Below are 12816 nucleotides of genomic sequence, written 5' to 3'. Positions count from 1 at the left end.
GTGTCCCGTGTCGTAACTTTACGGCACGTAAAAGAACCTCATATCCCCAAAGGGGATCACTGAGCCAAATTCCAGGACGTTTCCCGCCCAACAATAGTCTCTAAGGCCTCTGATAGATGGGGGAAGCATTATAGACACCGCTAAGCAAGTTGCCGAACTCGCTTGCTCGGCGGGACTGATGGTACGCACCATTTATCGGTACGGTAAAGAGACTGGTAGAATATCATAGAGGGAAGCACAATAGATCAAACTGGTCGCGGTGCATGGGGAAACCCACCCTCTCTAAATAACTAACTAACTAACTATGAAAGCCACGTGTAATTCGCGGACTGGTGTGCACTTGTCATGATTTCCTATAGCGTTGAGTACTTTCTTGTGCAGTTGCTGCTGTTTCAAGAGGTGAGCGTCCGCCGCATACCCCCAGGTATGACAGGCATAAGTTATAACTGACCTAATTAGAGCTTTGTTAAGCGAAAAGTTAATATTTGTACTTAAACGCACAACTTCTGAAATGGGAATAAATCCTTATGTACCTGCGCAATGCCTTTTCTACGTTTCTTTCGATATGGTGTCTCCTTGTCGTCCTCATGTCGAAAGTGACACAAAGATACGTCACATTATTTATAAAGGGAATGTCTCGTTCGTTTAGTTGTAGTACTTCGTCATGGACTGTAAGTCTTCTAAAGAAATAGATCGCCTGAGATTTCCCTTCATGGATCCGTACGTTCCAGCGCTCACACCGCGACTGCATTGCAGTGAGGCCGCGTTTGCAGTTTGCAGAGCACACGATGCTCATTTTTCTCTGTCGCGTAGATACAGGTATCATCCACGAACAGAGGAAGGTAATTTCCAACTGCCGCGGGGTTATCACTTATTATATAGAATGTACAATATTGGGACAAAGGCGGAACCTTGAGGAACCCATGCCGCTATTTTTATTGGCGTAGAAAATTCGCCGTCTACCAAGACTTTAGGTTTTCTGTCAGTGAGAAAAGAAGCATTTGACTTAATGAGACATGTCAAAAATTTTAATTCTGACAGTTTATATATTAGGCCACAGTGCCATGTTTTGTCGAAGACTTTCTCATTGTCGAAGAACACGACGGCAGTCGTCAACATAGTTTTGTTAAAATTATCTTTGACGTGATCCGCCAGCCTCATACATTGAACTGTCGTACTGTGATATGCTCGAAAGCCGTACCGACTTGCATTTAGTAAGTTTCTTCCCTCGACGTGTTTTTGGATTATTCTTAAAATCAGATGCTCAAATAATTTGCCTGATTCGCACATAAATTTTGGGTCTTTGCTGGTTGTCGGCCGACTTAGAATATTTGCCTCCTACCAAGGTGACGGGAAGTGACCAAGCTGAAGGCACCGCCTAGAAAGCATCGTTTCCAATAGTCTCTTCTATTTTTGCGTGCGTATCCGTTCCCGTGGAAAAGAGTTTATCGAGCCGTTACCTTGCAACGGGCAATATTTAGATCGTCATGTCGCAATATTATTTGTAAGCGTGTTCGACTTTATCCAATACACGAATCTGACAATAACTTTTCCAGTTTTGTATTTCCATCCATCTTGATGATACGCCAAAAAAACCGATTCGACAAATAGGGTATTGCATTGCGTACGTTTGAATGCACTCTGAATGCCACGGTCTTTGCTTTCCGTTCCTTTACAACGCATTGTGCAAAGTTTTTTAAGAGACTCAATTTTTTTTCGAGACATTAATGAAGCCTGGGCATGACAAGGAAGGGAAGTGAAGTTTCCTCTTGCAATGTTCAGTCTTTGGTGGTCTGTAGCTCATAAAAAAACAAAATAATAGATACATTTACTACAAAAGGAAAAAGCTATTTCCGCCGTTTTTATGACCAGTCAACATCACAATATCCTCTTTTTTTAACTGAAATGTCAACACCCCTCATATTTACGATGTGCTCTTAGTTCACCACAGCTTTGGGATATGGAATTTCTACTTGTTCACTCCATGTGCCACTCTTTTTCGTGATTTTATCATCTGTTCTGGGATATGAATTGGTAGAGAAGACCAGAACACCCCAGTTATTGCGCTACATCACCGCAGTCTCATCCTCCTGTTGGTAATTTCTAGATTCACCGCGCTTCGGTTTACGGACTCTTTCGGCCAAGCTTTTGTTCCAGCAAGATCTGTTCTCCGGGCGTATGATTTTTGTCTAGAAGCAACTTCATAGATTTAGTTAACGTGAATAATTTGTCAAAATAAATGTGATGCCACAGTCTTGTATCGTCTTCGGTTATGTCAATAACAGAGTTTTCCACCAGAAGAGATTGGCCATTTCTCTCATCCTATTACTTCATTCAGATTTTGCACTTTAGAGCTTATCCTTTTTTGCTGTCGGCGGTGTCCCATGCTCTTGTACCCCATTTTCTAGGCTTACCAGGCACATTGTTTTAGAATAAACCTACCCTTGAAACCCTCATCGACTGCTGAGTCGCATTGTCGTTTATGATATTGTACAGAATTTATATCAACACCTATTCGGTCCTTATAGAGATAGCTGTAATCTTCGTCTTCTGGTCTTGGTCTGTCTTTATCGTCAGTGACATGTAGATTTTGTCATTTTCGAATTGTCGAACGGTCATTGCTTGCCTGACAATAAGGAAAAGACAGAAGTCATCTAGAAACAGTCATGAATTTCTGGCAATTGAACGATCCCCATATAAAGCAATATTCTTATATATCTCTGAATTTCTCTAGCAGTTGTGTCTTCCTATTCCTGATCGGGTTTTAGTGTTTGTCTTTGGCCGGCATACTTAGTAGTCTCTCCAGCGATGAAGCCGCAAGAACTTCCGTTTATGAATAGCGAAAAACAATCCTTCTCGTCACTACACACTGGAAAATTATGAACACTTCGTCAGTTATGAAAACTCATCTTTTAAATAGAGCGTTTAAGGTTATTTATAAGGAAGGGGGAGAGGGTCTTTTTCCTAGCCTTCTCTTTGTTACACAGATGTAACTGCACTTGTGTCACCAATATCTCCTTTACTATGTTCCATGTTAGTGTCTTCCGCGAAATCACCCACCCACGAAACATCAGAAATGTCACATTCTTATGCTAATTCTTTCGCTATGGCTGCAGGTATTTCGTCAGTTTTCTCTATTTCACTTTTTCTTGTAGGACGTTCCCTTGACTGTGAAGTGCGGCAGCCTCCATGGTATTTGTTATACTAACAAAATGCCGAATGAATAGGCACCGGTGAGCTCGGAATTAATCATTTTCATTGTTACTCACTGGTTTCTACGCCATGTTGACACATAGCCGAAGCGCCGGAGATACCGGCGAAATCTGTACAGTGGATCGAACGGCTCAATTTTTCTGTGCACAAATGGCACTGATGACAGTTGAAGGCTACTGCAGTCTGCTACGAAATGCGGGGCTTCTGCTGCGCCGTGCTGGTCAAGGGTCAGTATACTGCTTGTAGGACAATAACGCTATTTTGACTTCTATAAATTAACGTTTATTTTGCGAAGAGAAAGGCCTTACGAACCGTTGTACTTCTCTGATATTGTATCGATGGTAGATTCATAAATATTTCAGGTTTGGTTGTTTCCGATATACCGTAAAAAAACTTTGATTATTTAATTGAATTGGTGGAGTCATTTTCTCCTATACCATGTGTAATCATTCCAATTTATGGGTGCATTTGCCTTTTTGATCTTGTAAAGCAGGCATGTCCAACGCGTCGATCGCGGGACGATTTTTGGTCGATCTCATAGGCCTATAAGGAAATTATACGTGAAAAGCAAGTAAATTCACTTGTAACATAATATGATTATATTCAGATTTTGAAGGGAAAATACGTATTAATCATTCCTATTTTTCTGTTCTTAACGAACAAGGTAAGTCTGTACTTTCAATGTATGTTGCTTTTACAACAAACATCATGTGTCGTGTTATTACCAATATTTTTGCTTAAAGCGAGGTACGACGATAGGAGGGGGTGGTAGATCACTGGCAGTTTTGACACTAAAAGTCGATCACAACCTGTTTGAAGTTAGACATGACTGTTGTAAAGAATCTGTAGTAATATAAGATAAGAAGAATGATGCTTCAACGCGACAGGATGCTGAAAAATAATATTGTTTTTATGCTGTCCTCTTTCTATTTTTGCTCTTTGATAGAAACATGATTTTTATTTTATTCTTTATACCGTCTCTTGAAACATAACACATTTAAATAACAATGGCCTGGTATATTAAATACTTGTGAAAATATACCAGAAATTGATGGTTTTGTTTTCTTCAATCAGAGGAATTTGTTTCGTAGACAGTTCTTGTTAATACATATTATATAATTTGGCGCGAGACCTGTATTTCAAATTCGCGCTATGGTGGAATCGATGATGACGTCATGCGCAGTTCAGTTGTATATTCGACCTCATAGTTTCATGAGCTTATCGTACACAGATTACAAGTATATGACAGACAGTCGGATTAATGTATAGTGTGAGTTGCTGTTTCTCATCTTTATGGACGTTAACAAGGGCATATATCTTTCAATTTGCGACAGGCGCCTTTGGCGATAGTCACGATTGGCCAGACATGCGGGAGCACGGAATAGCGCACGAGAAGGCTGTGAGCAACAGCTGATCAGTGCTGCATTGTCTTCCGTCGTGGTTGGCTGCTCTGTGCAGAAATTACTAAGGTCGACTGAGGCGACTGAGGCGGTGCGATTGTTTGTGCGTGCTGCAGGTTTAACTTCCCAGTTGACATTTCTAGTGAGTTCAGTCGCTGGTTTATCACGAAGCGAGAGCTGTGTAATATTTTTAAAGCAAATCGAGATTCAGACAAAATGGAAAATAAACAAATAAAAAAATCGATATTAAGAAAATTAAGTTCCGCAGTAATTGGGAGACTTGAAAGCTTCTTTTACAGGTAAGATAACTTAAGTTTAAGATATAAATAGATAAGTCATGACGCGTGACATGTTCTGTTCAGACATATGAAATCGAATCTGTCACTTATGTTATCAACATCTCAGGTGCCGCTTTATTGCAGCAATAAAGCGGCAAGAGTGCAGGCAGACAATTTTTACTCGGGGTTCTCCGTTTTTGAATGATGTTTTATCCGTCGCATATATCCACACTTTAATCAATGCATAAATAGCATCACTATTAGCTTTTAAGCAGAACCTTCTTGAAAGATATCTCTGTCGGTCTGTGGTGATCCATAAACAGCGTATAAATTACCTACCCAAGACCAAGTTACGTTACGGCTTACTGTCCATCTGCTGTGGCTCATTACCAGATACTGTATAAGTCGCAATATATGTCTGCGAAATCCAAACACCAGGGGTACGTGGGCCCTCTCCCGAACGTTAGACACGGGACAAGCTCTTATGTAGAAACTTGTTAAATGATGCACAAAATAAAAGTTCGTAAGGTACAACATTGGAACCCTGTGCCAGTCGAGGCCTATGTCATCTGTTAGGAATGGAATTTAACACAAAGACATTTATATAATACAAGAACACGTGAGCACAGGGAGGCGAGGGTGGCTCTCATCATGTCGCTTCCCTGCTACATCGGTATCAATGCTACAAGAAACTTAGCGGTTTACGCAGAAATTTAAACTTTTGCCGCGTTCCCTGACTTATGCCAGTTACTTATACGTACAGTTCCGCCGCTACTGACATCTGGTAGCAGAGTTACTTATATACATGTGAACGGCACAGAAAGCCTCGCCAGAATACATGAAATTGTTTTCCTTTTTCTTTATTTAATGATACTATCAGTATCAGACTATGTCGCATGGATGGCCAACATTACTGAATATTTGATCTGCACGTAATAATTTTCAGACAGATGCGTATTGGATAACTGTAATTAAGTATGAAGGTCCATTCATATCATCCTGCATTGATCGTTTCATACACGTAGCGTTTCCTGCACAACAAATATTCTTTAGTACTGTATTTATAGATACATTCATATCATCATGCTTCAATCGTTTCCTGCACGGTGCGGCACGGTCCGTCTCCGTGCGGGATTCTCGGAGAGACCATTTGTCTGATACGCTACGTTTCTGAGCGTGCCGCGCCGGACCGCAACGGAAGCAATACGTACAGTATGAACGAGTCTCAGTCGTGTTCAATCACTCCTTCTCCCGGTCCATCTACCCTATAACTAATGAAGTGACAGCTGGAGCACTCGACCATATGAGGAGAAACAAAATTCTCAAAAAAATATAAAATTTTCTCAAGAATTTAACACGGCAAAAGAACAAGCACTAAATCCTGTGCAAACGTCGGACAGACATAAAGATTATTATTGTATACCGTATTTACGCATGTATAGGCCGCACATTTTTTGCCAAAAATTCAAGAGGAAAACTGGGGTGCGGCTTATATTCGAAATATTCGAAATCACACTTCATTTAAAAAAAATATATATTCATAATTAGTAATACAGGGTGTTCTACTCCTGAAATAATATTCCAAGAAAATTATTTTTTCTATAATTTCTGTTTGAAAATTGTGCTGCGGCCTATACACGCNTATAAATTAATTAATTAATATTCTCTTCTTATAAAATTTACATAACACACAATTCTTCAGTAGATAGATGCAACATGCGTGCAAGAAAGTATGAGCTGGAATGGTTGGATATCCGATGATACGAAAAGTTCGCACAAATGTCGTGCAAGAAACGATCGATGCAGGATGATATGAAAGCTCACACAAATATCTTGCAGGAAACGGTACGTGTATGAAACAATCGATGCAGGATGATATGAAAGCTCACACAAATGTCTTGCAGGAAACGGTACGTGTATGAAACAATCGATGCAGGATGATATGAAAGCTCACACAAATGTCTTGCAGGAAACGCTACGTGTGTGAAACAATCGATGCAGGATGATATGAAAGCTCACACAAATGTCTTGCAGGAAACGCTACGTGTATGAAACAATCAATGCAGGATGGTATGAATGGACCCTAACATAGGACCGTGCATACATCAGGTGTTTAGCCGCCCGCTTTACCACCGCGGCGGCCCGGTTTCGGACCCAGATCAGGTCATGTGAGGTTTGTTGTGGACAAAGTGGCACTGGGTCAGGTTTTGTCCGAGTGCTTCAGTTTCCTCTACCAATTCTCATTCCACCGACTGCTCCATATTCATCTATCACCCTGGTCTGGTACAATTAGTGACCGACGTACCAAGTGGACAGTCTCAACCCACCTCAGGAAACTAAAAAGAAGTATAAAACTTATGTTTTGAGGAATTTTTATTCTTAATTTTGTATACATGGATAATTTTTCTTTTATATTGAATAAGCGTGTTTTTTATCCTTGTCATTACTCTATTTGGTGTTACCAGAGAAATTAATTTTCAAGCCTTAACGTGTTGCATGAAAATATATAGTAAGTTAAGAACGAGCAAAGTCTTGCTTCAGTGTATCATGTATATTCTGTGAGTACTGATAATATTTTGATGTGCAAATGTGAAGTATATTATACAGCCACTGTCGTAATAGCTTAGTTGGTACAACGACGGGGTACGAACTGAACGGCCAGAGTTCGATCACCGGTAGACGCAAGAGATTGTCTCTACTCCACAGCGTCCAGACCGGCTCTGGGGCCCACACAGCCTCCTATTCAGTAGATACTGTGGGCTTTATGTCCTGGGGGTAAAGTGGCGGTGGCGTGAAGCTAACCACTCACCTCCATCTAGTGCAGAGGTCAAGAAAATGTGGTTCTATAGTTCCATTCCCCCATACATCTCCATGCGGTGGTGCTTAATTAATCAGGCACCAGAACAACTTTGCCTTTTCACTGGGTTCCCACTTTACTTCGTCGCACTTAACGCTGTTTCCTCATTACGCTAATACTATTTTCATACAAAGGTTACACACAACTTCGTCTAACTCGACATAGTTTTTCAGACCTTAATAATGACTGGAATTACTGGCTGAAAATCTTGAATATGATTCTTTGAGAGTCGAGCGCATGTCTAGCATTCAGTTGTATAGAAGAAGGCTGATTATTATTGTAGCTCGTATTTGCTTTTATATACATCCAAGAATAAGTATCTATCTCTCTGTCTATTGCTCTACAGCCCTTTGTTGGGCACTGGCCGCTTTTTCAGTTTCTTGATCTCTTACAAGGTCGGTAGCACTCCTTGGACGGAGGATTAGCCCGTTGCTACCTACACACAGATATCCATGCCTCAATTGGGATTCGAACCAACGCTCCTAGTGTATGAGCGGGCGAAGACAGTTCATGCGTCTGACCGCGCAGCCACTGTGATCGGCAGCCAGGAATATACAACTCCGTTGCCTGTAGTCCGCAAGCGAACTATACTGACCGAGCGACCACCGCTTGTCGGCGAAGTTAATGCCAACTTTAGCGGATAGAGGATGTCGCGTGGTCAGCGCAACGAATCCCCACGGCCGTTAATATCGGTTTTCTAGACCGGAGCCGCTATTTCCTTGAAATAGAACCTCAATTATCCTCACGAGGCTGAGTGGACCCCGTTCCAGACTCACTACTTCTCAGAAAATCTGGTAGCGCTGGGAATCGAACCCGCACCTCTGGATCTGTAGCCAAGTAGTCTGACCACTAGACCACAGAGGCAGTTGCCAGGAATATACAAATATTTAAAATAGCGTTCGTATTGTCTGCATTGTGATGTATGTTATGAGGTTAAAGAAAGACCGAGAAACATACTTGTTTCCTAAGTTTCCTATGGTGAAAATGGATCCACTTAACGCCGTTTCACATGACATCGCGATCTACAAGAACGTACCCACGACGTTAACTAGAAAATATTGGAGCCGCAACGTCCGGTTACAAGAATAGCTTTACCGTTCCTTTACACACGATTTTAAACGAGAACCTACTGTGCTGTACGAAGGGAATGGTTTGTGGTTCGCGTCACGCTACGGCGCATCGTTTGATAACGTGAAGGACGAGAAAGGAATACTTCAGAAAAAAAAATGGAAAATAACAGTATGAAATACTATACTACTAGTAACAAACTGTGAGACTTCCTACTGAATGCTGAGCGGATGTTACGCTAATTTTATGAAAAAAGTAATAGTGCTCAGTTAAAACAAAATTTAAGTTGCATTCAAATTTCCAACTTGTTAATGAGAAGTCTGTAGTGTGGATCTGTTTTCTTAGTTTTATTTCGTTTAAATAATTTGATGTTTGATGTAGGGACTTTTAATTCTGGACGAAGCCTCTTGAAATAAAACTGATGACCCATGAATGCGGTACGATATTTCTACTTAGTAGAATTCTGCAGTGATTCACAACAGCATTATGACGTGACGCCTGAAAGCCGGAATAGTGAAGCCAGATCCAGACGTCCGTTAATAAGCAACGACTAAGTAAACACTAAGTTTCCGTTACAACCGCAAGTTGAAACACGTTTCAATGGCAACGGCGAATATCCAGTCCTTATGAAGCCAGCTCAGGCAGAGATACAGAATCCAGTAAATGAAGATGGACTAGTAAGCAGACGTTGAGCCGGTCACGGTAGCCGAGCGGTCTAAGGCATGTACTGTCTTCTCTCGCTTGGAAATCGGGATCGTGGGTTCGAATCCCACACAGGGAATGGGTGTTTAGTTTGTGTGTTTGCGCTTTTCTGTGTTTGTGTACAGGTAGAGGCCTTGCGACGAGCTGATCACCCGCCCAAGGAGTCCTACCGAATGTGTAAGATCTAGAAAAACCGAAGTGAACGGAGAAGTTCATGAAGGTAGGCCTAGGCCCACTGGGGCTGTAGTGCCAAGGAAAAAAGAAAGCAGACGTTAAAGATTAATTTCATGTGTTACAGTTACAATAATCCCCGGAGTGTTATGATTACTTCTGCTTACGACCTTTGAGTATCCAATAAATTGATTCACCAATCCAAACCCCGTCTAAAAGTCACTAATACATATGACAGTATATGAGTATTTTACCCAAAATTTAAATAAATGGGAATACTCCATTTCTAGCATTGGCTTCCAGAATTCGATTGTAGACTGAGCTCCTTGGATCATGTGTAGACCCCGATTCTCCTCTGTTTCCTGTAGTTTCGTTTCTGTAGTGGATGCTGACGTTAGCAGCATAATGGCAATCGGAAAACCATTATTGATCTCATCAGTCATGAAATGTTTTACCAGAAAAACGAAACAGATTTTTCGCCATCTGCTAATCATTAAATCTGACTTCATTCTTTGTGACATCTCTGCATTAATCAACATTTTGATTTTTACTTCAATTTCAAGGGAAGTTTCAAGTTTCTTGAAAATTTATTTTGTAGAAAATGTTCTCTTAAGCTGAAAGCCGCCCGAGCAGTCTCAGAAGACATTTTATGCTCTCTCTTCAGTGTCTGTTTAGAGTCTGTGTATATTACATAATATCAGTAAACAATGTCAGGTTCTTTATCCATAGTCATCGTCTAATTACGAGTCGGACTTTCCTCTTCTTTAAGGAAATTAACGATAGGCTCCAGTGATTATATAATTCATTAACGACATTGCTTGTGGGCAGACACCTCACAAGACAGCAGAAAGGAATATCACGAGGGTTGACTTTAAGGTCCTATTCAGGGGAATTTCTTAAATGACGGTCATTGTTCGTATAGGAGCGGATGTAACTGACTGTTTGTGGAGTCGCTTTCATAATATTTTCATCGTTGAAGTATCTGGTTACGAGATATTCTCTGCTAGTGATACGATACAAATTTTTGGAATTTTTTTACCGCCTCTGGATAGTCCGATAAGACCTGCATTTCTGCATAATATTGCAAGTTTATTTGTCAGTATACATTCGCGTTTTTTTAGTAATGAAGCAAGTGTGCTTTTACTTCAACACACAAGTTATTTCTTCTACTCCCCTAACTCCAAAATATATCCTTTTAAAACAACATATGCGGAAACATACCGTGCAGACCTTACCAGTTCTGGATCTCCTTGAATATTTGTGGATCCATCAAGATCCAAACTAAATGCTAGACAGTATTTTCAAATCTTTTTCCATCTTTCTGTCAATAGCATTATTGATTTAAGAAATACGCTTCTCCGTAATATGACGCGAAATTTGATTTTATGTCTCCAGCCTCCTCCGTGTTATTTGGACATAAAGTCCAAATTAATTTAGCAGTTACTTACTTATGGAGCTGAGCCCTTCTTGAGGAGAAGCCAAATCTGCAGCTACTGAATTTCCCAGCATTTTATGGAACCCGAAGGTTCATTACCGTGTTCACAAGAGCCCGCCACTGGTCCCTATCCTGAGCCAGATCAATCCAATCCATACTATCCCATCCCTCTAAGATCCATTTTAATATTGTCCATCCACCTACGCCTTGGTCTTCCCAGTGGTCTCTTTTATTCTGCCTTTCCCACCGATAACCTATATGCATTTCTTCTCTCCCCATTCGTGCTACATGCCTTGCCCACCTCGTCCTCCTTGACTTCAACATTCTAATTATACTTGGAGAAGAGTACAAGTTATGAAGCTCCTCATTATGCAGTTTTCTCCAACCTCCTGTCACTTAATCCCTCTTCGGTCCAAATATTCTCCTCAACACCCTGTTCTCAAACACCCTGCTGGTTTCACATCTTATATTGTTCAGATTATCCATATTTATTTCGCTTGAATCCTGTAACCAGTGCAATTTGGCTTGTTTTCTTTGGTATAGTAATTTTGAGCATACTTCATCAAACCATGGTTTATGCTCCTTCAGTTCATAATAACGTAGATTCTCCTTGGCAGAAATTTTGATATTCTCTCTAATAGTTTCCCAAGCTTTATTGGCATTCACCTCAGTGTCCAAGTTTTCCAAAGTCGCGAACCTATTTGAGATTTCAACACGATACTGCTCTTTACCCTCTACCTCATTTAATTTCTTGAGATTGAACCTCTTCATATGAACTCTGTGCCTTGTTTAATTAGCAGTTTAAGCAGTTGTTTTTCTTTAACAGATTCTCCATCGATATGTGGACGTGTAGCACAAACATTGTTTTATGATTTTACAAAACGGGCTTCGGTCGCGGTATCAAGATTCTACGGTGGATAACGACAGTTTTGTCTTTTACTTGCCCTTACAGCAGCCGTCCCGAAGATACCAGCCTCCGGGCGAAGCGCAGCTGCCAGTAACTTTGATAGTGTACTCGTATTTGCTACGACTTTTCGTAAATATGAGATCCTTTCCTCAGAGTTAGAGGAGCTTCGGTGGCCGCGATGGGAACACACTTCGGGGGTTATGAATCACAGGATCGGCAGAACATAACACCATGTATTTCTAGCGTTTAGTTAAATGATTAGTACAGTGATTATTGGTACGTTGTAGTAACTCCTTTAAGCCTGCACCTCACTGATTACACGCCCATCGTTACCATTACTTTGTCTCCCACAAAGAACTCAAATCTCACTGTCCACGTCTCCAACTGTAAGTTACAGGTGTGGGGGGAAGTTACTTACTGTAGCTCCTCTATATCTGACTAGCCTAACTTTTTCCGACTCCAACTGTAATTCCTCCCTCTCTCCCCCAACCGAGACTTCTTCCATAACCAGGGGCCGGATTTTGACAGACCAAAATATTTTTAAAATGACCGAAAAAATCCAGAAAAATACATAAAAGTTAAGAAACGACCTAAAATATATCGATAAAGCTGCATAATGTTTCATAACCTGAGTTTTTATCTAGAACATTTTTAATTTTTTTTGACACCATTTTACCAGTGTCCCCTGACACTTTCTCAAAATCACTGGCTGTTTTTTTTTCTCCCCCAATTGAGCGAGCGAATCTTCTAGCATTGCTCCTTTCTCCTACAAGCATTGGATTCCT

At 40.8% G+C, this 12816-nt stretch overlaps 1 protein-coding gene across 2 annotated transcripts in view; it reads left to right on the top strand.

Annotated features, from left to right (window-relative positions):
- Window positions 1-4477: 4477 nt before the first annotated feature.
- LOC111867520 (patched domain-containing protein 3) overlaps window positions 4478-12816 on the top strand; it is a 117884-nt gene continuing 109545 nt past the window's right edge. Inside the window, exon 1 of one of the 2 annotated variants that reach the window (XM_033752712.1) lies at window positions 4478-4912. In XM_033752712.1, the coding sequence (XP_033608603.1) occupies window positions 4830-4912 (83 nt within the window). In that variant the 5' untranslated portion in view covers window positions 4478-4829. The remainder of the gene's footprint in view (window positions 4913-12816) is intronic. The other variant, XM_023857479.2, reaches the window with a different exon arrangement.

Source organism: Cryptotermes secundus, unplaced genomic scaffold (genome assembly GCF_002891405.2).
Source record: "Cryptotermes secundus unplaced genomic scaffold, Csec_1.0 scaffold1226, whole genome shotgun sequence".
NCBI classification, from domain to species: domain Eukaryota; kingdom Metazoa; phylum Arthropoda; class Insecta; order Blattodea; family Kalotermitidae; genus Cryptotermes; species Cryptotermes secundus.
This window is presented reverse-complemented; position numbering and strand designations above follow the sequence as displayed.